The sequence below is a fragment of the Mustela nigripes genome, chromosome 9 (genome assembly GCF_022355385.1).
Source record: "Mustela nigripes isolate SB6536 chromosome 9, MUSNIG.SB6536, whole genome shotgun sequence".
Lineage (NCBI taxonomy): Eukaryota > Metazoa > Chordata > Mammalia > Carnivora > Mustelidae > Mustela > Mustela nigripes.
The window spans coordinates 5,546,439-5,573,584 of NC_081565.1; the positions used below are offsets into that span (position 1 = coordinate 5,546,439).

The 27,146-nt window shown below is 56.5% G+C and overlaps 1 protein-coding gene across 1 annotated transcript in view; it reads right to left on the bottom strand.

Moving 5' to 3' along the window:
* Window positions 1-27,146, bottom strand: part of HMCN2 (hemicentin 2) — a 144,171-nt gene that overhangs the window by 90,288 nt on the left and 26,737 nt on the right. The window contains exons 5-21 of the mRNA XM_059410538.1: window positions 25,681-25,852; window positions 24,924-25,030; window positions 23,879-23,999; window positions 21,972-22,235; window positions 19,247-19,391; window positions 18,640-18,761; window positions 16,008-16,280; window positions 14,798-14,939; window positions 14,156-14,283; window positions 13,136-13,249; window positions 10,610-10,759; window positions 4,575-4,763; window positions 3,888-3,983; window positions 3,460-3,587; window positions 2,079-2,223; window positions 501-613; window positions 219-378 (exon numbers count right to left, since the gene is read on the bottom strand). Of these exons, the coding sequence (XP_059266521.1) occupies window positions 219-378; window positions 501-613; window positions 2,079-2,223; window positions 3,460-3,587; window positions 3,888-3,983; window positions 4,575-4,763; window positions 10,610-10,759; window positions 13,136-13,249; window positions 14,156-14,283; window positions 14,798-14,939; window positions 16,008-16,280; window positions 18,640-18,761; window positions 19,247-19,391; window positions 21,972-22,235; window positions 23,879-23,999; window positions 24,924-25,030; window positions 25,681-25,852 (2,569 nt within the window). The remainder of the gene's footprint in view (window positions 1-218; window positions 379-500; window positions 614-2,078; window positions 2,224-3,459; window positions 3,588-3,887; window positions 3,984-4,574; window positions 4,764-10,609; window positions 10,760-13,135; window positions 13,250-14,155; window positions 14,284-14,797; window positions 14,940-16,007; window positions 16,281-18,639; window positions 18,762-19,246; window positions 19,392-21,971; window positions 22,236-23,878; window positions 24,000-24,923; window positions 25,031-25,680; window positions 25,853-27,146) is intronic.

Consider the following 27,146-nt stretch of genomic DNA (forward strand, 5'->3'; position numbering starts at 1 on the left):
CTGCTTACAAAGGGTAGAGTCGGGACCCCTTTAAGGGTATGCCCACACTACTGAGGACTGGAGGAGGACATCTTTAGTCTGTGTACCTTTCAGATAGGCAGAATTTAGAGGCAGGATTGACAGAGGACAGGGAAGATACAGGTAAGGTCAGATTGTCCATGCCCCTGCCTCCACGACTGCCAAGCCCTTCTCCCGAGACATGGGGAGCCATCACTCACTGTTCACAGAAAGCCTCATCTCCTGGCTTGAGAAGCCCACAGCATTGGTGGCTGTGCAGACATAGGCCCCGGCATCCTGGGGAGATGGCCGGACGATGACCAGGGTGCCATCCTTGCTCACGTTGTAGTGGAGACCCCCAGAGTTCAGCACATTGGTTTCCTATGGTAGAGTCGCAGGGGACATCAGCAAAGCCCACACCCCATGGGGATTTGCATCATTCTCCTTCCCATGATGCACTGGGCCTGTCTCTGGTTACCCTCATGCTAACAGGCTCCTCTTACCTTGGTCCAAGTGATGGTGGGCGTGGGGACTCCTGAGGCCACACAGGGGAGGGAGGCTGGAACCCCTTCATTGGTGACATGGTGGGTGGCAGTGGGCTGGATCCGAGGTGGCACTTTCAAAAACAAACCGATTTTATAAACCAAGGTTCTGAGCAGCATTATCCACAGTAGCCAAAAGGTGGAAACAACCCAATTATCCATCAATGGGCTGACGGATAAACGCAATGGGGCATGCAGAGGTCAAATATTATTCAGCTTTAAAAAAGGAATAAAAGCCCGATGCGTACTATAACAAGAATGCACCCTGAACACAGTATGCTAAGTGAACCTAGCCAGACACCGCACAAATACGGTATGCTCCCACTCACATGGGGTCCCTGGGACAGGGAAAGTCCGAGACAGAAGGGAGAATGGCGGTTGCCAGGGGCTGCGGGAGGAGAAACGGCGACCTACGGTTCAATGGGAACAGAGCTACAATTTGGGAGGAGTAGAAGGTTCTGGAGCTGGACGGGGGTGGTTGTATAGCACTGTGAATGTGCTTCATGCCCCTGAACTGAGGGTTTAAAGTGGGCAAAATGGTATTTGCCACAATTTTTTAAAAACTACTTCAATGAAAGAATACAGTGGCATGGATCTCATCGACCGACAGCCACACTTTTGTAGACGAACGGAGGGCAGCCGTGCCTGGGAACCAGCTGTGCCATTTCTATGCTCTGGGACTTCGGATAAAACCACTTAATCTTTTGGTACCCGGATTCCTTCATCAGCAAAAAAGCTCCTTAAACCCAATTCCCTGCCTACTCTCCAGGGATGGACAGATGAGAAATGGCAGCAAAGAGTGTTCACAGAACACAGTGAACTTGAAAACAAGTGCCAAATTCATTCTGGGCACCACCCAGATTTGCGGGGGAGGAGAAACCGGGTGTGGACCAGTCGGGAGATGCCGAGGGCTCTGCCAGTAATGCTGAGACCCGTTAGGGAGGAAAATGCCCTTCTGGATCGTCTCAGGGGGCCAAAGCCTGCCAAAGTCGATTATTAACATTGAATGGAAATGAAGCGAGCCAAGAGCCAGCGCGGGCCCCGGCCCCGCGGGCGAGAGGTAGCCTCTGCTGGTCCCAAGATCCTGCTGAGGGACACGCCTGTCTGAGCTGTCAGTTCAGAACGGGGAGTCTTTTGAACCTCGTGTCTTGAGTCCTTATGATATTTAAGTGAAACATACACAGACCCTGGCAGGATGTATATATTATATAAAGATCATTTATATACAATGTAAACACAGTTATATACAATTTCAGTTACACGTAACTCATTACATATGTAGTGTGTGTATATGCACATGTGCAAGCTCACATGGGTATAAAGTGTGAGAGATACACACCAACATGTAAAATTATCTGGTTCTCTTTAGCTTCTGGCATTATGGGAGTCTTGTCTTTTACTTGTCACACCTCAGATTTTCCTCCAGTGAAAATGTACTCTTTGTGCTTTTTTTTTTTTAAAGTATTGAAGATCAAGTTCTCCCCATGCCGCTTCCCCATCCCATCACACCCCGCACCCTTCCCCCACCCGGGGACTCACCCTGGACAACGAGGTCCACGTCCCTGTGCTGAGAGCCAGCCGTGTTGGTGACCACACAGCTGTACCTCCCCGCGTCCTCCTGCAGCGCCCGGTCAAGGTGAAGGCTGCCGTCTGCTCGGACGGAATGCCGGCTGCCGGGTGGGAGCTGGTAAGGGGGGAGGAAGCCCCAGTCTGAACTGCGGCCCAACACCGAGCCAGCTGAGAGAGTGTTCTAGAAGCCACACTGCCTCCCCTCCTGGGCCGGTGGGGAGCAGGCTGGACTGACAGGCTAGTGGTTTGGAGCACCCCCACCCCTTCCCTGAGACTCCTCTACCCCTGCAGAGACTTAGGGCTATGGGTCATCTTGAACCCAGTCTCCCACGGCCAGCTGGACTAGGACAAGCTGCCTGACCCCCGTGGGCCAATGGGAGCCTCTCCCAAGAGTGCAGGGTTGGGGCCAGAGCCTTTCCTGCGCAGGGGCTGGGGCTCCAAGGCCCTTCCACTCCAAGGTTACAGAGAGGAGGGACAAAGTCCCGGTGAGAACAGAGCCACATGGAGTAGGACAGAGCTGCCACCACACCAGATGTGGTCCCAGAGAGAAAAGCAGAGACAGCAGCTCCTGGTGGCTGCCCAGATGTGTCCCCATGGGGACTAGGGTAGGGCAGGGAGTGTTGTTCCGGAATGGGGCCTGGGGTAACCTCTGAGAAGATGTAAGGTCAGCCCATCTTTGGGGAGGGGGTTCGGCCTTCTTGACCCTGTCCCGGAGGTCCAGCCTCACACCCTGCCCTCAGGTTCTAGAAGCTGCTCCTGAGCCATCTCGGGGCCAGGCCTTTATGGGCTGAGCAAGCCTGAGGGGGTTTCTGCCCAGCATCCTTACTGAAACAGACTCCGCATCTCCAGCCACTCCCCGTCCTGGCCTCGACAAGGCCCAGGGCCACCCCTTTCGCTCTGCCCCTCCGATCCTCGTCGGGAGGGCTCCTCACCGCCACAGCCCACACCCCCAAGCAGGGGCCTCCTCAGGGTCATGGGCAACCACGCAGGCTGCAGGGGGAGTCAGTAGCATGATCGGCCTCTGCAAAGCTCTCAGAATCGGGGGGTGGTGAAAGCACTGTCTCTGTGCCCCCCAACTTTCTGCTCCCTAGCCTCAGCACTGATGGAGCCCGAGGTCCTTCCGTAGCTCTCCAGCCGGGACCAGCAGCCACATGATCCTCAGCAGGACTTGAGAGGGCGACAGAGGCTTTTAGCGCACTTGTCAGAGAGTTTCTGGAAGGACGCAGGAAAGAGGGAGGAAGAAAGAGCACAGTCCCAAGCAAGTGAAGAGCGAAGCGGAGGTCAAGGGTTACACAGCAGCCTCTCCGTGCCCCGGCACCAGGGCCACTGCGCCCAAAGAGCCAGCACTCACGGGCAGGCCGGCCCTGAGCCAGCGCCTCTCCGGGAGGGGCCTCCCAGCCAGGATGATACAGGGCAGGGACACCGGCTGTCTCTCCAGCACCCGGACAGTAGAGGCGCTGCTGGCGATCTGCGGGGGGACTGTGGGGACAGGAGATGGTAGGGGTCACCCAGATTCCCACGGGTGGTCATCTGGGGGACAGAGGCCCCACTACCCCCCCACTCCTCCCCAGGGAACCAGTGGGAGCATCAGGATAAGGGATCCTCAAGTCCAAGGTGCACTTTCTGGGGCATGCTGCACAGGAAGGAAGGGTCCAGAGGGTCCTCTTGGAGAACTGGGCAGGGACACATCTGTTCCAGAGGGTGGACAGCCATAGGGGGGGCCTCCCCAGGGGCCCCGATCTCCCCCCAAACCCTCCTCCCCTAGCTCCACCAGCGAACCATGTCCAGTCACGACGAGCTGGGCCTCTGCCCGGACCTTCCCAAACATATTTTGAGCTTCGCAGACATACTGGGCCTGGTCTTCAGGGACCACACCTGAGGGGCAGAAAGGGGCAGGCTTGACTGCCCAGGCACACCTCTGCTCCAGCCCCCCCAAGGGGCAGGAAGCCCTCAGCAGAGCCCAGCCCTGCAGAGGGGAGGTAGGAGGGCTGGGAGAAGCAGCCAGGCCTTGGAAGGGCAGGAATGGGGCCCGTCTGTGAATCCCTGTGCCTTGCGGTGTGAGGGATGGGGTCCCCGATGCAGACACAGTGGCCGGCATCCAGCCCGGCCCCGGGCAAGTGATCGTAGTAGTGACAATGGTGGCCGTGACAATTGTTAAAGCACAGAACACTTTACCTGTGTCAGGAACCATGCTGGGCACTTCCTGTGTAAGACCCACATAGCAACCCCTCCGGGCAGCCTTTCAGGAAACGCAAGTGGCAGCTTCTGTCCTTACCACTGCCTCGGGTTCAGACTAGCAGAACGGCTTGCCCGGGGTCAGCCAGCCAAAATATGACCTCGCGACCACCTTACCCATGGTCATTGCCAGGGTCAAGGCTCTGCTCCGAGCCCCCCAGCCTGGGGGCCGAGACTATCAGACACCACCCTGCCTTCCCTGGCCACCCACCTCCAGCCCCAGTGTCTTACTCTCAAAGAACAGCACTCCCGAATCGGGCTGCCCGGTCCTGCTGCCCCGCCCGGGCCCCAGTGGCTGGCCATCTCCACGGCGCCAGGTGACCTTTGGGGGCGGGCGGCCTGAGGCCCGGCACGCCAGGAGGGCACTCTTCCCCAGCTCCACGGTGACGTCCCGGGGCAGCTCCGTCAGCCGGGGCGCATCTGCAGGGAGAGGACTGGTCAGCCATGCCTGGGGGCTGAACTCTAACCCTAACCCGCCGCCCGCCTCCCCTCCCATTGTTGGGAGCTTCCATTTCTCCCAACCTCACCCTGTGAACCTGGGGCTGAATCACACCCAGGGCTCCAGAGCCAACCTGAGCTTGGCTTGGTCCAGCCCTGGAGAGCTCTTGGGGATTAGGCAGAGGGAGCGGCCTTTGGCGGGAAGAAGTTGCCGCCACGCCTCATACCCCCGCATGGGGTCACAGGGGCCTCGCCATGCAGGCGGAGGCAACAGGCCAGCTTTTAGCAGCAACACCTCCCGGGAAGCCCACCTCTGAGGGGCAGCAAGTCAAGCTCCAGCCACAGGAGCCCCACCACCTCGGAGACCCTCCACCCCACCTCGGCCACCTCCACCTTCCTCTTGTAGATGTCCTGAACTTGGGTGACCATTCCCTGACCCCCAAGAGCCGAATCCGTGGAGAGATGAATGGCCACCTTCTCTCTCCTCTCTACGTCTCTGCTGATCTTTTCGTAAGGAGTATATAAAACTCCACCACAAAATGAAAACAGGCTTACAATAAATGAGGTGGCCTTACACCTGATGGTCCAAACAGGACACTGGAGCATGACCAGGGCTGTCTTAATCATAGCACCAGGACAAACGTCCCAGACAAGAATGGCCCTGCTCACAAGAATCAAACAAAACTCTAGTAACACACAAATATATTTCCCCCCATTTTTCCTCCACACACCCCAAACCTCATGCCCTTCCCCAGAGCCACCCCAAACCTCATGCCCTTCCCCAGAGTCACCACTGTTCACAGTTCACAGTGTTTCTTCTAAGCCCTGTCTTATATTTATAATCAAGAGAAAATAAGTTGTTTCCCAAAATAGGAATTCATGATCCTGGCAGGCCAGGAGCCAGGCCAATTCCAGATGGATCCGGGCCTTGTCCCCACAGCGTATAGGCACAGTTCTCAGGTCCCTGTCCCCAGACCTGCGACCAGGAAGGTCCCCTAGCCTTTTCTTAACCCCATGGCATCCAACACCATGGAAAACCCTCCACCCTTTTGTTCTGTCCGCCTCCCTCCAGACATCTCCCCCGTCCATCCAAATCATGACGTCAAATTTCCCTCCTGGCCTGGGGATTAGGGATGTTCCAAGGAGATATAAACACAACTTGGAAAATTACTGCAAGGAAGACCCAACAGTCTCGGAGCCGGCCTCACACGCCACCCGCATGCCTGTCTTTGTTGGTGGTACCTCGCATCTGCCGCAGCCCAGGATCCCGGAAAACCTCTGTTCCGGGCTCGCCTCAGTCAGGATCATTGGTCCTGCAGAGCCCTGGCCCCAGGAGGCGTGGCTCTGCCATCCCCCCTTGCTGGGGAGATACCCCCAGAGTCTGCCTTTACCCACTCCGTCCAGCCAGACCTGCTTCCTGACCCGCCCTTCCTTAGCCCCCAAACAGCCCAGCTTTGTCTCCAGGCTCTGGGACACCACAAAGCGCACACTCTTCCCCTTTCTCCTCCCAGTCCTGAACGCGCCCCCCAAAAGGGACAGCCAGCCTCTAACAGCAAATAACCCGTACAGAGGGCAGATTCTGGAATGCCTACTGAGGGACAGGCATGGTGATGGAGCTTTCAGAAACACAGTTTCATCAACCCCATTTTGAAGATGAGGAAACTGAGGTTCAGAAAGATCAGGAATCTGCCCAAGGGCACAGCTCCAAGTCAACCGCGGAGATGGGCTCCAAGCTTGGGTCTGGCTACTGCTAAGGCCCAGGCTCTCACCCACTGCACCCCGGTGTCCCCCTGCGTCCTCGGGAGCAACTTGGCTGCTGTTTCAGCCAGAGCCGCACCCACCCCTCCTGTCCTCTCTTTGGGGTGGATTCCAAAGCAGCCAGATCCCAGACTCAGATTGATCCCACCCAGAAAACGCCAGCCTCCAGCACAGCCATCCCTCCTGTGCCAGTCCTCACTGGAGCCCCCAAATAAGGCAGAGCCCCAGAATCCTCATATGCTAGAGCTGAAGGTCCTGTGGTCCCCTCATTTGCAGACGGGGGAAACTGAGGCTGGGGGCAGAGGCAGGGCCGACCCTGAGTCCTACAGCGTGTCCGTGGGGACTGGGTTCCCAACCCGGCGCCCTTCCCAGAGACTCATCAGTGGGTCAGCCATCCCTGCCTTCAGGCCCCCTCCTCACAGACTTCCAGGGGAGCCCTGCAGCACCCCAGCAAGGGACCACAAACTGGCCCTGCATTGAGGGAATGTCAGGATGTCTGTGACGGGGGGGAACGGTCTCCACATCCCCCTCCTGGGACGGTTTCTGCCACTGGGCCGGGGCCGCCAGCACTGGGGCACACTCCCTTGGGCCTCTTCGTCTCAGACAACTATCGACAGTTCTAGTCTACAGCCGCACTGACATAAAGGCGAACATGATCCAGGCCAGATTCCTTGTCATCTACTTGTTGTCATCCATCCGTTTCCTTCTGATTTTTTAAAAGAAATGAAAATCAGAGCCTTGTCCCTGGGCTCTGGCCCCATCCCAGGTCCTGGGTCCATGCCTGCTGTGCCTGATGGAAAAGCCAGAGCTGCTTCTCTCCTGTTCCCCCAGGCTGGCCAGGGGGCCCCTATGCTCCCCCAAACACAAGCTCTTACCCCCTGCTCATCTACCCGGCAACCTGGGGCTCCCAGGCCGGGAACAGAAGGCAGCGACGGAAAGGAGGAAACACAGGGAGGAACGAGCATCCTCGCTTTCGAGGGAGAACCCAGCAGGTGCAGATAAGTTCGCTCAGAGCAGGGAAGGAACAGAAAGGGAACAGAAAGGGCGCTGAAATTGGGGAAGGCGTGCCTGCTGGGAGCCCGGTTTTCAGCCCTGTGATGGATCGGCCTGTCTCCCCAGGCCCGGGGCAGCCGGCGTGTTGAGCATCTGCTCCATTCAAGCCCCGAGCGATGCCCGTTCTCTCATTAAATCTCTCAAGGACCCTATGAGCAAAGCTCTACTGCTATCCTCCCTTTGCACAGATGCGGAAAGGAAGGCTCAGGGAGGCCGATACCTTGGCCGAAGAAGCAGGGGGGTCTGGGGGTCATCGATGCAGGAATCGAGTCTACCAGAAGCCGGACCCACAGGGGATGGGGGCCACCAACACGGGCACTCGCCGCCCTCCTTCCCAAACACGGCCAGGAAGCCGGTTCCCAGCTCAGCAGCAGGAGGTGGGCACAGCGCCCAGCCGTTCCCCGCCCTGGAAGGCTCTGCCCGCCTGGCTAGGAAGGCCGGGCCACAGCTGCCACCCAGATGGGCAGGAAATTCGATTTCCCACCGCCGCTGCCAGGCCAACTCTCCCAGACACGCTGGTGCTGGGCCACAGTCCATCCCTTCCCTGACCTCAAGCCGAAGGCCACCTGTGGCCAAGAAGCCCGCCTCTGGGGTACCAGACGTCTCCTCCTCTGACCCAGGGAACCGGCCCTAAGGTCCTTCGCTAACAGGTGAAGGCCAGGACCAGGCAGGCTTGTCAGGCTGGGACCCAAAGAAATAAGGCACCGCTGAAAAGAAATCAGACACGGAGCAGAGGATGCCTGCCTGTGACAAAGCCAAGAACAGCCGTGCCTGGAGAGCCTTCTCCGTTCACCCAGAACCTACTATTAACAATGACAGCGGCGTGGATCAGAACCCGCCGCCCCAGGCCTGTCTCACCTCGCACACGTATAACGTCCCAGAGAGTTCACTGACCAGGGACCCGAGCCTCAGGGTGGGGAAGCAAGTCCGAGCTCACCCTGCCGCTGAGCATAGGGGATGCCCTCCAGGGGCCAGAGGCCTGGGCCCTGGGTTCAGATCTCAGCTCTGCCACTCACCAGCTGTGTGACCTTGGACGAGTTCCTTAAGCTCTCTGTGCTTTCTCCCATCCCTACAGGAGGTAATGACCGAACCCGCCTCAAAGAGTTGTGAGGTTCACGTGCTAGTGCACAAGACAGGCGTAGAGCCGGCCCTGGCAGTGGCAAATTTCACAGAAATCCTGGCTTCCGTGTTTCTTGCTATCAGGCTCTAAGCCCGTGGCTTTCCCCACCCACCCCGCCCCACCCGAGAGGGAGCCACACAGCACACCCTCTATAGGGAACACTGAAGCACATCCTTCTCTACCCTAAAAACTCTCCTGACCCTCGCAGGAGAAAGCCTAGACTGTGCTGGTCTCCTGAGGCGAGCACGACCCAGAGCAGTCAGCAGCCCCCGGGCGCCCCTCGGCCCCGGCTCGGTCCTACTCCCCGGCTCGCTTCTCTTGCCGCAGGAGGTCTGCTCCTGCCACTCCGCTTGCCTCGAGCACGGCTCCGCAGCTCATCACCTGCCTGATGGCTTCTGGGTTCATCCCGGACATCACCTCCTCCAAGAAGCCTTCCCAGCCTGCAGTGTCGTTTGGACCCCTTCTCTGGGCACCCACAGCTCCCCACAGATGCCACCTGCAAACGCTCCCGACCCTGAGATCCCACTTGTCCGTTTGCCGTCTCTCTCCTTGACACCAAGAGCGACACAAAAGCAGATGCTGAGTAGTGCCGTTGTGTCCCTAGCGCAGGGCCTGGCCCCCTGGGGACCACGTGCTGGAGGAAGGAGGGACGGAACAAAACAGAGGCTAAGGGTACCCCAAGCCTGGGGGATCCAACCCTGACTTGGTGCCAGTGTCCTCAGGGCCCGAACCTGCTCCCCTCAGGGACCCCCACCGTCCTTGGGGAGCCCCTTGGCCATCCCACCCAGCCAAGACCAGCACCCTGCTATTTCTCTGTGCTTTCCCGGGACTCCCCGCATCTGCCTCCCCACCGTGGCCACAGCAAGCCCCTCAGAGCCCAGTTCACGCTGGCCCAGCATGCCCAGGAGCTGTGTCTACAACTCCGAGCCATCCCCACGGAACTCGTGCAGGCCCGGAATGCAGATGTCAAGGCCGTGCGTTGCCGCAGAAGAACCCAGACTCCTCATCTGTAAAATGGGGATAATCACCCCTCTGCTTATTAAGCACCCAAGATGGGCCAAACCCTGTGCTAAGCATTATTTGCCCATGATCAGCTCCATTTTACAGATAGGGAAACTGAGAGTCAGTGACTCAACCAAAGCACACAGATGGCAAGTGATGGAGACAAGACGGGAACTCGGGCCTCGGGGAGGACAATGCTGGTCTCTGTGGCAGGCAGCCCCCAAGGACCCCAGCCTCCTGGTACACACACACTTGAGTAGCCCCTCCCACCCACTGTGTGGCAGGGTTGGTCTCTGTGACCAACAGAATATGGCAGAAGTGAGTGTCTGTCCCTTCTAGGACGGGCTGGATATAAAGACTGCAGCTTCCTTGTGGGATTCTCTCCCTCCCCCTCCCCCCACTTTTCACCCCCCTCTCTCCTTCTCCCTCTCTCTTTCTCTCTTTTCTCTCTCCCTCTTGGTCAGTCTCTCTCTCTCTTAGCTCCCTTGCTTGTGGGAATCCATGTCAGGAGAAGCCTTCTAGAGACACGCACATGGTGGATGCACAGAGGCATCCCGCCAGCCGCCGCGGGAGTGAATCCAGACCGGCTCCTCCAGCCCCAGTCAAGCCTTCGGATGACACGTCCCCCGCTAAGCATCCCCTGCAATCTCATGACAGCCTCCGAGCCTCCGCCACCCAGCCAGGCCAAACCCTGGCCTTCCAGAAATGCCAGTGAGTAAATGCTTACTGTTTAAGCCACAGAGTTTTGGGGAAATCTGTCACTCAGTGAGAGGCATTGTGTCCTTGGTCCCATGTGCTCCAGACCCACACGATACAGATTCTGTACCAGCGTACTCTACAGGGGCGATCCCTCCTCCCTGCTCAGAGGTGGGGCAAAGGGGCAGGGGGCACTCACGTCCAACCTCCAGCCGGATCTCTGCAGACGCATCGCCCATCTCATTGACGGCCCGGCAGGTGTAGGTGCCAGCGTCCCTCTCCCGAGCTGCTGGGATCCGCAGTGTCCCGGAGCTGGAGGCTTCGGGGGCCAGAATCATTTCAAGACCCCCTGGACCAAAGACGGGAAAGCATCAGGCAGGTGCCCGTGGTGGCCACAGAGGCTGCTGAGCCTTCCCGACCCTCGGGCTCCTGGAGCTGCACTGGGCCGAGGCCTGGGAGGGGCCGAGTGGGGCAAGGTTGCTCCCCAAAAGCCAGGACCCCTGTTATTTAACAGGGACAGAGTTTCAGTTTTGTAAGAGGAACAGAGTTCTGGAAACAGAGGCCAGTAACTGTTGTACGACAGCGCGAAGGTATTTAACACTACCGAGCGGTATCCCTAAAAAGGGTTACGATGTAAAGTTTGTTATATGCATTTTACAATTTTCTAAAAAGAAGGTTTAAGTCAGCCCTCCTGGCTCCGGTCCCACGGTGGGGGGCTTTCCCTTTGCCCCTCTGCTGACGAGGAGCGAGGCCCCGCCTGTCCCCCCATGTGTGACAGGCTCAGCACCCGCAGACTCCTTGCCTGGTTGGTCCCCATCCTCCGCCCAGGCTCCAGACTGGGAGGAGCACACCGCAGCCATGGCTGCTTCTCTGACGCCTGACCCCAGGCAGGCCTCCCAAAACCCACCCCGAGGCCCCCCTCCTGTCTCCCTGCTGTGGTCTACTACGCCCAGGCTCCCCTGATCCAAACCCACTTTCTAGATTTTAATATAATTTTTTTATTTTTACTGCTTTTATTGTGGAGAAATGTACGTAACACAAAATTTGACCAGTTTTTAAGCATTCTGAGTGTCCAGTTCAGTGGCATGAAATAGGCCCACATTACGGTGCAACCCTCACCTCCATCCTTCTCCAGAACTTTCCCAGCTTCGCAAACTGAAACTCTGTCCCCAGCCCCCCAACACCTAGGCCCTGGTGCCCACTCTTTTCCTTCCTGTCCCTACGCATCTGCCTCATCTAGGTCCCCGTGTAAGGGGAATCCTAGAGTATGTTTCCTTCCAGGGATGGCTGATTTCTCTCCGCATATGGCCCCCACGCTCCTCTGTGCTGTTTTCAGAATTTCTCCACTTCTTTTCAAATTAAAAAAAAAATGGGGGGCACACCTGGGTGGCTCAGTGGGTTAAAGCCTCTGCCTTCGGCTCGGGTCATGATCCCTTGGTCCTGGGATCGAGCCCCATATCGGGCTCTCTGCTAGGCAGGGAGCCTGCTTCCCTTCCTCTCTCTCTCTCTCTGCCTCTCTGCTACTTGTGATCTCTGTCTGTCAAATAAATAAATAAATAAATAAATCTTTTTTTAATCCACTGAGCCACCCAGGTGCCCCAATAAATCTTTTTTTAAAAAAGAATTTTTTTTAATCATGGTAAAAAACCCAGAACAAAATTTGCCATCTTAACCACTTTCAAGAGCACAGTTCAGGGGCGATGGCTGAGTTGACATTGTTGTACGATTTTGAACTCCACTTCTCTTCCAGCCTGAATAATGTCCCACTGAGAGAGGCCCTTTTGACAAAGGGTTCCCGGGGCGGGTGCTCAGCCGGAACAGGAGAGACACGAGCACGGAGCCAGGAGTCCCGGGACCTCTGCCACCCAGGGGTGGCCTGGCACATGCTCAGACTCTGAGCTGCTTCTGCCTGTGTCAAGGTCAAGGTGGGCTCTGACAAGCTGGCAGACAGGTGCCATGAATGATAGAGTGCCTCCAGGTCAGAGAGGGCAACACGGGCAAAGGCTGACCCTTGAGAGGGAGCTGGGAGTCTACTCCTGGAAAGACAGGAGCAGCCCCTGCAGGGGGTTCCAGAACACTCCCAGCAGCCGAACTCCAGCTCCGAGTCTGGCATCGGGAAGCCCTTCTGGACCCATTCACTCAAAAGAGCCTCAGAACAGCCCTCGTAACAATGGCCCTGTTTCCAGATTAACCGCATCACCGTCACGGTCACTAAGAACACCAAGTCCGGGGGCACCTGCGGGACTCAGTGGGTAAAGCATCTGTTTTCGGCTTAGGTCGGGATCCTGGGGGTCCTGGGATCGAGCCCCGCAGCAGGCTCCCTGCTCAGCGGGGAGTCTGCTCTTCTCCCTCTCCCTCAAATAAATAAATAAAATCTTAAAAAAAAAAAAAGAACACCGAGCCCAGCCCGTGTTCCAGGCCTATTCTAACTCATGTCACCCTCACACAACTGACCTATCTGATGCTCCCGTTTCCCGAATGAGGGAGCAGGCTCAGCGATGCCAGGCCACCTGCCCACTGTCACCCAGGGGAGGCAGAATTTAAATCTGAGCCTACTCTAAATCCTGTTTCTGGCCATGGAGCTGGGCGATAGGGTGCTGCTGGAACGGGCCAGCCCCCCAGACACCCCATTTGTAGGGCCACTACCCCATGACCATTCTGGAAAGCGGATCCTCCAGGGGCCCCAGAGGGACCATTCCCCAGGCCCCTCTCCCACCTGACGTACCTCGATACCAGATGACCCGGGGTGGTGGCACCCCGGACACGTCACACACCAGCACAGCCTCATCCCCGACAGCGGCCAGCACCACCGCGTTCACGGCCGAGATGGACGGTGGGTCTGCGTGGGAACAGATGGGGAACTTGGGACCCACCCACAGACTCCCTAGAGCAACAGTGCAGATTTTCCTAGGGGAAGGGGTGAGGACAGAGAAGGAGCTGCACCCCTGCCTTCTTCCCCACCCCTCTACCAGTCAGGGACCGTCACCCAGAAAGATCTGGCCCCTGTTGCTTTCTTAGAAGTTTCTGACCCAGGACCTCAAATGAAAGCCAGCCACTCTTGGAACCAACCCACCCTACACACATTTTTCTCATTGAATTTGCCATAATAGCCAAAATGTGGGGCATCTGGGTGGCTCAGTTGGTTAAGTGGCTGCCTTCAGCTCAGGTCATGGTCTCAGGGTCCCGGGATTGAGTCCCATGTCCGTAGGGCTCTCTGCTCAGCAGGGAGTCTGTTTCTCCCTCTCCCTTTGCCCCTCCCCCTGCTTGTGTGCTCTCTCCCTCTCTCTTAAATAAATAAATAAGATCTTAACAAAAAAAAAAAAAAAAAAAGGGAAGCTAAAACCCTACAAAGTCCTAAAATCCCCTACATGGGCTGCCCATCCCTCCCTGTCTCCGCCCCCAATTCCCTCCCATTCTCTCCACACTAGCCTTCTCCCAACCTCTTGAGGACCCCAGACTCATCCTGACCTCAGGGCCTTTGCCTCACCAGGTCCCTCCGCCTGGAACACTTCCCCATCCCCGTTTCTGCCCTGTGCTCCCACAGCACCCTCCAAAAGTACCATTATCTGCTTGCATGCTTCTTCCGTGCCCCCCCATTAGAATTTCAGCTCCCCCCAGGCAGAGACCATGTACTCCCTGCTGTATCCCCAGGGCCTGGCACACAGTAGGTGCTCAGTAAGTATTTGTGGGTGGGAAGGAGGGAGGGAGAGAGAGAGGTTCTCCTGAGATGCCCGGGGCCCAGTACCTGTATAGTAGAGGGTGACCGTCTCCTCGTCTGTGCCGACCTCATTCACAGCCAGGCAGCTGTAATTCCCAGCATCCTCTGGGGCCACATCCTGAATGGTCAGGGTTCCCTGGGCATCCACTCGGATTCTGGAGTCAAGCCATAAAACAACATGTTCAGTGGCCAAGGGGCTGATCAGTTCTGGTCACACGAGAACTACCTCAGTCATCATCAATAACAACTTAATTAATAGCGTCACTAGTGATTGCCATTTTATACTGACTGCTTGCTCTGGGCCTGGCTGTGTGCTCGGAGCTTTACATAGATTGTGCTTGTGAATTCATGAAGGTAAAGCGACTTGTCCAACGTCACACGGCCTGGATGGCGGGGGCAGGGTTCAAGCACCGGTCCGCTGGATTCTGGAACTGTAGCTCCTGACCCCTGAGCTCATACTGAGGCATCGCTATGTTTCCAAACTGATCTTGCTCCCGAGTCTCAAATGATCCCAGAAAGAAGGCAGGGCAAGCACTACCCTCTCCCCGCACCACCTCCCCACGGCCATCGCCCCATTTACAGGCAGAAAGATGGAGCCCCAGAGGCATCCCCTGGGGGTCATTGTTCACCTGCCCCTAGTCCCAGAGCTCCTGGCCCTGGGCTTCTTACCTGCTGTCCTCTTGCAGAGCATGACCCTCTCGGCTCCAAGAGATGTGGGGCGGGGGGTACCCGGAGGCCGAGCAGCTGATGCTCACCTCCATACCCTGGGAGAAGTGCTGGGACTGGGAATGGATGCTGACCTGTGGGGCCCCTGTGGTGTAAAGAGTGGACGGGTAGGGGACAGCCTGTCAGGGCAGCCACGCCGCTCCGGGTGCCCAGCCCCGTCCTCCTCTCCATCCCCAAAGGGCCTGAATCTCCAGGGAGTGGCTTTCCTGGGAACCTGGGCTGACCAGGCAGCCGCCCAGGCCACACGAGGTGAATTTCCCAACGCCCCTGGGAGAGCCTCAAGCTCCCTGGGGTTCTGCTCCGGGCTGAGCATCTTGGAGAAGCTTGGGCAGATAGGCAGATGCCAGGGCTGGGGACAACTCTCATCGCCAGGGACCCTGAGTGAACCCAAGTCCTGCCCATGTGTTGGCCACAAACTTAGGTTCTGTTCACAGTACAACAGGCTTGTTAGACTCAAACAGACCCCACGAGGCCAACTCACCTAGAAAAGGTAAACAGCCCCTTCCCATGTCAGGGACAGACAAAGCAAATATATATGGCAGAGGCTAGACATGGCTCCAGACTCTTTCTCAACACACTCTAGGCAACTGACCAGGAGTTGTTGGCACCAGAGAGAACAGTTGTCCCAATAGGCTCATTTTCACGTTTGGGGAAATAGCGGCCCAGAGAGAGGGATCTGCGTACGCCCTGGGCAGACCCGAGGTGACCTCCAGGTCCTAAACCGCCCAGATGGGTGCTTTTCCCACTGTCTCCCCTGACCCCATCTGGCCAGTGTCCCCCAGCCCTCTGCCAAGTTCATCTGATCCCTGGACTTCCACAAGTTTCCCAGATTCCATCCCTGCCTTAACATACTGGCAGGAGGAGGAATGGAGGTGTTTCACGGCATGAGAAACCAACAGGACACAATGAAATCGGCTTGGCCTACAGCAGTAGAAACTTAGGTTAGATATTGGGATGAACTTTCCAGCAGGGAAAACCACCAAACTTATGCTTGGAGACTATAGAATCCTCTTTCCCTGAAAGCTCAGAAGACGCTCACAGGACTAAAGTTGCCTGCCAGAGTGATGCGTGGGCAGAGGCACGGATGGACGGGCTCTGGGGAGAGGCAGTAGATGTGTTAAACTGGAAGGACAGGCAGAAGGCAGAGCCTCACCTCGCACCAGGAGCCAGACGGACGCCCTGCTGACCCCATTGGCGTTGCTGGCCAGGCACTGGTACCGCCCACCATCACTGGGACTGATGTCGCTGACCTCCAGGGACAGGTCGGCCAGCTGGGTGATTCTGCCCATCGAGGCCGACAGGACTCGCCAGTCCCGGATCCACGTCAGGTTGTAGGGGACATCGCTCAGGACCTGGCAGGACAGGATGGCAGTCTCCCCCGGGGACACGGTGATGTTGGGGGCGGGGACCAGCTGCGGCGGGGGATCTGAAGGGGTAAAAACAGGAAAACAGGAGGGGGCTGACATGGAGAGGGGCCCATCCTGCGGGTATCGGGGGCGTCCTGACTCCAGAGTCCCGCACAGGATCCTTGAGGACACGTCAGGCTGTAGAGCAGCAGAGGGACCATCTGCTCACCATCCCGGACCGGCGCTGCCGGCGGAGGACACATTCCCCCCACGTCCCCTGATGTCCCCACCACCATCACACTCCCGCTGAGGGCTGCGCGGCATCTGCGTGCATTCCACAGGACACTCAAAGGCAACACGTGGCCAGCTCTCCACAGCTCTTCTCAGCCGTGAGCCCCTGACTCCACCCTGGGGAGGACAGCCCGGGAGACCACCCTCAAGAGGGACACGGTGATGAATACCGAGCTATTCTCTCTGCAGATCGCAGGGGGTTCCTAACAGCCAAATGTACAACCGAGGTCACAGCCCCCAAAGAGGCAAGCGCTAAGACCACTATCTTGACAAGGTTTAAGGGGTAAGTGACGAGGCCAGAGACTGTCTAAGCAGGGGTGTGGGCCCGAGCCCTCGCAGGCAGAGAGCTGGGTCTGCACAAGTTACACGTGCTAACGGCCTGCTGTCACCAAAGAGCATGTGAACTTGACAGCCCCGAAAAACGATACCGTAGAAACCAGCCAGAAATAATATTCTGGGGTAAATGAAAAAATCTGACTGCAGCCAAATTAAACAGCATTAAGGTATTATCATTCGTTTTATTAGGTGTGATCAGAAAATTTTTATTATATGGGAAAATGTACTTTCTTAAAAAAAAAGAGAGAGAGATAAATACTGAAATGTCAGGATTCCCTACAATTTAGTTTAAAATAGTTTAGCCAGAGAGCAAGAAAGCAAATATGGAAAAATTTTAGTGATTAGTAAGTCTAAGGAATGGGTGTGTGTGTTTCCTTACACTGTTCCCTTTTCCTGTCCGTATCATTTATAAAAAATGAAACCATGGGGCGCCTGGGTGGCTCAGTTGGTTAAGCAGCCGACTTGATTTCTGCTCAGGTCATGATCCCAGGATCATGAGATCGATCCCACGGAGAGAGTCTGCTTGGGATTCTCTCTCTCTGCCTCCCTCTGTCCCTCCCCCCTCCTCAAATACATAAATGCTTAAATTTTTAAAAATAATTAAAAATGTAAAAGTAAAACTGTTAATTCATTCCATAGAAGCATGTTTGCAGACACATTGTATCATTAGATGATAAAAAAAAAAATCAGGTTGTCCTATGTGTCATACACATAGATGTGTAATACATATGTATAATTACTATTCTAGTTTTCTTAAAATGCACACATAGATAAAGGTCTTAAAGGAAGTAAATTAAAATGCTATGGGGGGCGCTGGTGGCTCAGTCACTTAAGTGTCCAACTCTTGATTTCAGCTCAGGTCATGATCTCAGGGGTGTGAGATCAAGCCCTGCTTCAGGCTCTGAGCTCATGGGGGAGTCTGCTTGGGATTCTCTCTCTCCCTCTGCCCCTCCCTCCCCACGCCACATGTATGTGCTCTCTCTCTCTCTCCTTTTTCTCTAAAATAAATAAACAAACCTTTTTTTAAAAATGCTATGGAGGGTGTTTCTAGAATAAGACCAGAGCTTATCCAGATCTTCTCTTGCCTGTCTGTACTCCCCTGGTCTTCCTGCAAGGAGCATGGCGAGTCTGTGTGAGATTAGAGGCTGCAGACTGGCTAATCTTTCCACGTTCCTTGGGCTCTTTTTCTTCTCTTCACGACAGTTTAGATTCCCGGTTTATTTATTTATTTTTAAAGATTTTATTTATTTATTTGACAGACAGAGATCACAAGTAAGCAGAGACAGGCAGAGAGAGAGAGAGAGGAAAGTTCCCTGCTGAGCAGAGAGCCCAACGTGGGGCTCAATCCCAGGACCCTGAGATCATGACCTGAGCCACTTAGCACACTGAGCCACCTAGGCGCCCCTAGATTCCCAATTTGTAAGACAGAGCTGATTTCATTTCTAGATGGCCTGTGGCATCTCCAACCTTCCTGAGCTGGATGGTGCCATCCTGGCAGGACCCTAAGGCATTAAGGGAGGGGGTTTCCAGATGGACGGTGGGCCCTGGAAGGGCCGAGGGGAGGAGGGCATGACCCTAGCCTGGCTGCTCAGCCTCTCTCCATCTGAGATCAGCAGGCCACTCCTGGGTGACAGCCCAAATGGGGCTCCAGGAGGCAGGTGGCCGCATGGGCAGCAGACTCTGGGGGATGGACAGTTCCTAGCAGCTGGCTGGCATGCTCCCCCACAGATGGAGACACCCTGGGGGAAACCCTAGAGGGAAAAATCAGGAAGGAGGTGGGGAGGGGACACAAGGATGGCGGGAAGGACAGACCTGTGACAACAATCTGGGCCTTGGCTTGTCCGGTCCCAGCCCTGCTGATGGCCGTGCACTCATACGTCCCTTCCTCGGTCTTGGAGGCCCGTGGGATCTCCCAGCTGCTGTTTCCCGACACCCTGAAACCACAGAACAGCTGGAGACACACAATCCCGCTGACCCAAGCCAGGGACCCCCAGCCTCATCCGATCCCTAAACCCTACCCAGAGGGGACAAATCCTCTTGGAGACTTGGTAGGAAGAGTCAGACTACCAAGAGCATGCAACTTTTACAACATGCTGTGTGACTTGGAGCAGGTCCCTTTCCCTCTCTGAGTGTGACTTTCTTGTCCATGATGGGGAGGGTCTCTGAGGGTCCTTCCTGCCCTGCCCTCATGGAGCCAGGCCCTGCACGGGATGAGTGTTCCAGAAGCCGAAGAGGCCCATAGCTCCTTCACAGGGTGATGACCCAGCAGTGTTGGGAGCTTTGGGGACCACCTTCCCCCATTCTGGGCCAAGCTGCGAGCTGCCGGGAGGACACTATGACTGAAACCAAGGTCCTTCTCCTGCCACCCACCCCCTCAGACCCCCAGGTCTGGGGACACCAGCGACCAGCACCCACTCACTGAAAGTGCCTTTCCTCGCCCAGTCTGGCTCCGTTCCGCCGCAGCTGCAGCCAGAAGGGCAGGGTGCTGTGCACAGAGCAGGAGACCAGCAGGGGCTGGTGCAGATAGCCATGGATCCTCGGGGGCATGCTGACCATGGGGGCACCTGCAGGCAAGGGCCAGCAGTCAGGGTCCCTCCCTGCCAGCCCCTCACAGCCCGCCCTCCTCAGCAATGCTGAGATGCCGGGATGAGCCAGGATTCCATCCCTGGCCCTGCCATCTGGAGGGCACCAAGAACTGGTTGCTTTGCCCCTGCTAGCTCGGATTCCACCTCTATAAAATGGGCTCAATCCTGGTACCGACATCCCCGTGCTGTCGTCCGGAGAGTTGGTGAGAGGCAGGGCGTGTGCACAGGGCATGGCCAGCCCCCGCGGGAGGAGCTCCTGTCCTGTCTGGGGTTTGTGGGAGGACCAGCCAAGAGGGACCGGCCTGCGCCCCCGCCTTCTCCACTGTCCAGGACGCAGACATCGGACCAGTCCCGAGATCTGACGAAATGCTCCCCAGACTGGGCTCTCCACACTTCCAGACCTCTCATCTGCCTGGAGGGTCAGTCTCACCCAAGGATGTTGGAAGAAAGCCTTTTTGTTTATTTAAAAATAAGCAAATCTGGAACATGGCTGTGAACGCGAAGTTCACACACATTTTTGAGATAAAATAAGACTTCAATGAAATCTCAGTTTCTGATGAGCCCCATGGGGCCCCCGGGAGACACCCTCCTCCGCCTATCCCTGGTCTTGGGGTGACATGTTTCTCCCCCATGGCCAGTGGAATCACTTCAGTGGGAAGGTCTGAGAACACCCCCGCAGGGTCAGCGACTGCTATCAGGGCCTCACTGGGGGATCGCGGGCGTAGGCTCAACTCTCGTCCTGCCCTCCCCCTCCGCATCCCCACCAGAGATGCTCTGTGGGTGAGACAATGCACCAGACGTCCTCCGAGCCCAGAGCTGGGGGTGGGCGGGCGGCGGTGACATCATGCTGCGGGCTCCCTGCCACATCCCCGGGGAGAGGGATGTCGGACCATCCAGCCACGTCCTCAGCTGTGTGCAGAGCAAGTCACCGCTCACCCACACACACTGGGGCCTCTGCAAGGCCAGCTCAGGCTCTGTCTTCCACGAGCTCCATGAGCCCAGGAAGCACCACCCGCCCATGTCTCTAAACCCAGGGCCTCCTGCTCAAGGCCAAACTCCCAGCCTCCCAGATCTAGAAGGTGGGGAAAGAAGTAAAACTCCAAGTCACTTCCCTTCTCCCTGCCCTGCGCGTGCATGCACGTGCGCGTGCCCATACACACACACACACACACACACACACACACACTTTCATCTAGAGCAGAGATGAAGACCAAAGCCAGAGCTAAATTCCAAACCCTTGGTTCCTCTGAAAGACCAGGAGAGAGAGAAACAGAAGTAGCTTTGCCCCTGCTGAAACTCCTTCCTGAAAATTCCTCCTTGAGCTTCTAAAAGCCAAGGGAGGAGGGGCCCAGGGACCACAGCAGGGGAGGGGAGGCCAGGAGGCTGAGAGAAGGGGGTCCCAGGCCCCCCCACCGCGTCACACTTGGCCTCTCAAAGTCCTGTACCTCACCGTGGGCACCTTCGTGCCCTCCCTGCACCCCTACTTGAAGTAGACAGAGGATTTTGCTCCTTGTCCAGAGATCCCCAGCGAAGAAGATGTTGGGTGTCAATGACCTCCATCTCTGTGAGCTCCCCCCAGGCCACTGCCATGGGAAAGGGGGGAGTGATCAAGAGGAGGGAACAAAACCAATGGGGAAGCTGTTGGGCAGTGAAGTCAGATACCCCAAGCCAGGACCAGAGGCAGAGCTGGAGAGCCAAAGACTCAGCCCTGTGCTCTGGAAGCTTCTGACCTAGATGCGCGATCTCAGGGACACAAGGAAACAAGCAAGAAGCCACACGTGACCAAAGATAGGACCGTAAAATGACCTGTGCCCACAATGACATGAGACTAACAGCAGCTGTCACATGTGGGGGGCCCTGGACCACGATGCCCACATCCTGGGCAGAGCCTCAGGGCACCCAAGAGATGTCTTGCTTTGTGCATTAGCTTATGGAACCCTCGGGGCAACCCTGTGAGATGGGCAGCCTCAGCTGCTTCATCTGTAAAATGGGGACACACCTCAGAAGTATTGTAAGACTCCATGAGCTACTACATGGCAGGTGCTTGGCTCAGGATTGTCCCATGAGAGGCGCTCAAGAAGGTGACTGGTCTTACCATGATTATGATTACGCAAGAGCGCACCCCCACTCACTGCCCTGCCCCTTGCTGTACCTACAGAGCCTGGCACCACGATGGACACAAAATGAATGCTAGATGAGTATCTGGATGGAGGCACACATGCATGAGCAGAGGGGGGTGGATATTTGGATGGATGGATGCATGGACGAGTAAGTGGATAGACGGACGAAGGATGGACAGATGGATGGAGGGAGGTTTGGATCCACGAGTGGTTGGGTAGATGTCTGAGTGGGTCAACAGAGGATGGCCTTGTACTAATTCCTTGACCTGATAGCCACATCTGAAGCCACTCAGTACTGAGCACGTCACATGGCAGAGTGTGCAGCTCGTAGAAGCTTAATGAGCATTTCCTCATCTCATCTAATCAGGGAAGGCTTCCGGGAAGAAATGGGTCTCCAAGGGAGCCAGGGAGCTGGGAGCGGTAAAAGCCCATCACTCACCTGGGGCCACCCCACTGTAGGAAACTCCAGACACACGGACCAGGGGATTCCCCTCATGGTCTTGGCCCTTCACCTTGAGGTAGAAGCGCTCCTGGGGGGCCTGGAAGGGTGGTCCGCCCCACAGCTGATACGTGGATCCGTTGGAGAGGGGCTGCGTGGGCAGAGTCAGGAGGGGCTGCCCTGAGCTGCGCGAGAGCTCCACCGAGTCCAGGTGGCCAGGAGCCTGCAGGCCCGTGGAGTTGATCACCAAGGAGATGGGCACCCCTGCGGAGGGAAGGGTGAGGAAGAAGATCCTGGTGTCTGTATCTGCTCCATGATCCTCCCCAAGCAGGGGTCCTCGGTCCACAATCAGGGACCCAGCCTACTTGGCCCTTCTACCGCCCGCTCACCTTCTGTTCCTTGTGCCAACTAATGCTGGGGGTGGATGAACAGAGGGGGCCTGCTACTGTCCGTGGTCCTGAAACGCCCCGTCCATCCCGGCCACGGCTGCCCACCGCTGCATCACCTCCTGTCTGCAGACTCGAGCATTCCTCTCCACCCTCCCCTCCCCCAGGAACTCTGGAGCTGGCTGTCATCAGGCAGGCTCTGGGACCAGCCTAGGTGGGAGACACCTGCGGGCCTGGGAACTCCAGCTCCTGCCCGTCCTTCCCCTCTGCTTAGCTTTCCTTTGATTTGTCTTTCTGACTTATTAGAAGTGGACGTTTCACATTATTCCAGAAAACACAGAATTGGAGTTGGGCTTCATGATTCCCTCAGCTGATTTGGGAAGGTCGCTCGGGTCTTTCCCTTTTCACAGTTATTAATTTTTTTCCTTAGAGATCATAAACCAGGAAACAGGGTGTGGTTGGTATGATCCCATCAAATGCCTTAAAATTTTTGAAGAAACATGGAACAATCTGGAAAGGGCATTTAAATCTGGAAGTCCAGATTCCTTTGAAAAAGGACGCGTGTCCATGCTGGGCCCAAACTCCACTGCAGCAACAATCAGCCAAGGGCATGCTCCCGGGGGGTGGGAACCCCCACTTCCTGATGCCCCTGTACTGAGGCCAAGTGCCACCTGCCGTTCATCATTTACAACTGCCCTGCTATTTCTCTCTCCCCCCTTTTTAAAAAAAAAAAAATTATCTTGGACCCACATCTTTCCCAAAAGCAGAAACCCGAGAAGGTCACCTGTGGCCCCCCCTTCTCCCTCTCCCACTGGGGAACGGCCCTAGGGACCCTTCAGTTTTCAAGCACCGCATTTAGGATATCTTATCTCTCCTGACTCTAGAAGCTTCCCTGCCTCTCCCCCTTCCTGCTACTGGGAAAAACAAGCACTAAATAAGCAAGCAGCCCCCTTTCACTTTGAAGATCTTACTGCTGGTCCTGGCACAGAACCAACCAGGGCTGACAAGGGTGACAAGGGTTAGAGGAATTGCACACTCTACAGCTCTAAGGCTCTGCCAGCTACCGCCTTGGTCCCCAGTCAGTGACCCGGAGTTAGCCTGACCTGGTCTAGGTCCCTCCCCATCTCCCTTCCGATCTGGTCCCAGCAAAATCCTCTGAAGAGTCCCCCATGGTGAGGGACCACAATTCCCAAACTATAAACTGGGACCCCTGATCTGGCCACCAGATGGTGGTTTCTGGCATAGAGTTCTGGCAACCAGAGCCAAAAGCCTCTGCCTGCTCTGGAGCCCAGACTTCTCCAGATGGAACCATGCTGGGGCAGACAGGCAACCCCAGATCCCAGTGGGTGCCTTCTGACCAGAAAACGGATCTTGAGCCTCCAACTCCAACATCCTCCTAGGCTCCCAACCCCCCCCCCCCCAGCCTGCACAGGGCCCACTCTAGCTGCACACTCGTGGCCTGCCTCCCAAGGCTCCCCCACGTCCCAGAAAGCATCGCCCCCAGGGTCAGGAGCACTGTACCTTGCAGGGGCCACTCGATGGTGTGGTTGAGGTCCAGAGAGGGCTGGGTGGAGAAGCCGGCCCGGAAGTCGATGTTGCTGACACCTGTGATCCTCACTGAATGGCGACCACTGCTGTAGACCTAGCAAGACCCAGACCCCATCCCCAGGGCACCTGACTCCTGTTCCAGGGCAGAAAGCTGCCACCCTGACCTGGTGCTGACTGCTGGAGTTCTCCCCACTTTGCAGACATGAAAGGCAACTCCCCTCCTCCCTGAGGGCCCAGCGCTATGCTCCCTAAATGCAGAAGAGGCCCCAGCTGTGGCACTGTCCTGAGTAGGACTCTTGAAGCTGCTCTGCCTTTCCAGCTGCCCCCCCCAACACTCACAGCCCCATCTGTCCCCTGTATGTCTAATCTCTGCCTTGCCTTCTCCACTGGCATTAGAGCTCTTGGCTCAAAAATGCTCAGAGTTTGAAGGGCAGGGCCAATGTTGCCCCTTCACCTGTAGCATCTACACCTCGCCCAGGGTCTGGCATCCAGGAGGTGCTCCATAAAGGTTTGCTCAACCAGCAGGAGCTCACATCCTTCCGAGGCAGCAGCCTGTCCCATGCCAGGACCTTCTGCCAGGAGCCCAGCCTTCCCCCAGTCCCCGGTCTCCAGCACCTTACAGATGAGAGCAGGCCCCCCACCCCCTGCCAGGCATGTTCCTCTAAGCCATCCTTCCCCCATGGTCACCCTTGTTTCTTTTGTTCATTCTTCATAGGATAGGTTTCTGAAACTCAAGCTGGCTTAGTCACCTACCTCTTCACACTCAAGCTGTTTCTCTAACTCTTTCTTAAAAGTTCCCTAACTAACCCCAAACCACTCTACTTCCTCTCACTGTTGCAAAGCAGAACAGTTCTCCTCTGTTCTTGACCCTCTGCTTCTATTGATATGTCCACGTCACCACCCATGCTCCAACCCACAGCTCCCCAGGGCCCCAGGCTCCCCAGGACAGGCAGGAGGGAGACAGGGCCCCAGCTTGGGGAAACCAGCCTCCCTCCCCCTGGGAATAAGGGCCTCTTACCTTGATGGACCACAGCCCAGGATGCTCAGGCTTAAAGGCCACAACCTTGGCAGAGTCAGGGATGTTGAGAAGCACATTGAGGCCCTCATCCTTCTGTAGGATCCTCCCTGTGGAACCCCCAAGGAGTTCTCAGTCCCTCATCTTTTCCTGGTGGTGACAGAAGCCCCATCCTGTCCCCAGGAGCCCAGAGCCCTCCAAACACCAACCTCAGGCTTCCCAGAGTAACTGACAAGAGACCTTCGGTGGTGTTTGGTCCTTCATCTCATTGTGCACGCCACCCTCGTCCACCCCATCAGGGTCGGACACCTCTAGACCTGGGAACCACGACATCCTTGGAGCACTGTGAGGCCAGGTGGCCAGGTCCCAAATCACACTGACCCTGGGTGACCTGAACAAGTCACTCTACCTTCCAGAGCCACAGCTTCTCATCTCGTGGCCTGCCACTAATTCTTGCCCTGACTAACCTGCTAGGCCGCCGTAGGGATCCGCTGAGAGAGCAGAGGAAGACGGCCCATGAGCCTCGCGTCCCAGGGCCTGTGGCTACCTTCCTTTCCCTCACCTGGCCGCTCACGGCCTTCCTGCTTCCTCGCCCACCACAGGCACCCCCTCTGCCCTCCACGTGGCTTCCCCCACCCTCCCTGTTCCCAGAGCCTTGTGTCCAAACCCCCCGCCACCCTGGGTCTTTCTCTTTGTCCTATCCTGGACTCCTAGCTCAGTCTCGGGTTCAAAGAAGAGGCCAGCAGTGGGGTACACATACCCAGAGGGTCGCGGACTTCAATCTGGGGCCCCGGACCACTCAGGGAGACGGTGACCTCCTTCAGGCTGGGGTCAAAGGGAATCTTCCACGTGTGCTCGCCCTCCTCCTTGTGGTCCGTGGACAGCAGGTGCACCTTGGTGGCCTGGACCGCAGACTCTACCCACTTCAGCACCTGGGAGGCAGGCATAAGAAGCGGATGCCGGCAGGTGTCTCTGGTCTTATTTAGAACCGACCCACCGGAGATAGGTCTCTAATAGGTTCCTGGCAGGATCCAGTCCCCCACCTGGGTTTGAGGCAGCATATAGGCTTTCCAGGTCACCCAGGGCCACCCCACTCCCACTGCCCTACACCAGGCCAATTCACACTTCATTACCCTCTTGGCCTATGGGCTGGGAGCTGTGAAACCTGGATTGAGGCTGCTTAGAAGGAAGGGCTAATCTCAGTGGCACCCATTACTTCCTCCAGAAAGCCTTCCTGATGCCTCCTACACACAGATGAACTCTTGTGATCCAGACTCTCCCCCAGAACCATGTAAGTCACCGTCACCCCAAGGGGCCTCAGACCACCCTCCTGCCAGGGTGCCCTAAGCAGGACTGAGGGGATCTGCTGCAAAGATAGAGTCTCCTCCTGATCTGTGTCACGGCATTGAGAAATCTTCAATCCTTAAACCTTAAAATTGCAGATTCATTCTAAAATCTTAAGTGTTTGGGGCTGGTCCCAATGAAAAGCAGATAAGAGGTGAGGACTCCCCCTCCAGACTAGCAGATCACCTAGGTGCACATTTAAAGTATTATTTGGGGGGATCCTCAAAATCCCTCAAAGACCACCCCCCAGGAGTACACAGACCCCATGTGAGCAACCAGATCTCTCACTGAGCATAAAATTACGGAGTTTCTCCCAATCCTCACCATGGCCTTCAAGACCACATGTTCTGTCCTGGGTTTTAGGCAGTTGTCCAACAGGTCAGTTTGCCCTGACTCTCCCCATGCTCGCATGGGTTGGACCCCCAGGGTTGGACCCCCATGCCTCCCGAGGCAGTGCCCACCACACATGCTGCTCTCTTGCAGAAATGACCCACTCCCTCCTGCTTAGGTTCATGCCTGCCTCCCCTCTTAGCCTGGAAGCCCCATGAGGGCAGGGACTCTCTGCTATGCCCCGAGCTCAGTGGCTGGCATGGAGAGGGTGTTTGGGAAGCTTCTGTTCACTGTGTGTGATACGGCAGGGCGCACAGCTCCTGAATGCGGGCATCTGATCACAGACCTCTCACTCTGTTCACCCCCAAGCCCGCCTTGTGATCACACCTCCCAGTTTCCCGTTAGAAAACCAGGAATGAGGATGAGGAGGGGGCTTCCTTCCAGGCCAAGTAAATTTCAAGTTTTCCCAGGATGCTTCTCAAACTAAACAAAATGAAACTTGAACCTCGCTGTGCAGCAAAGGAGCACCATAACCACAGAGAGAAAAGAAGA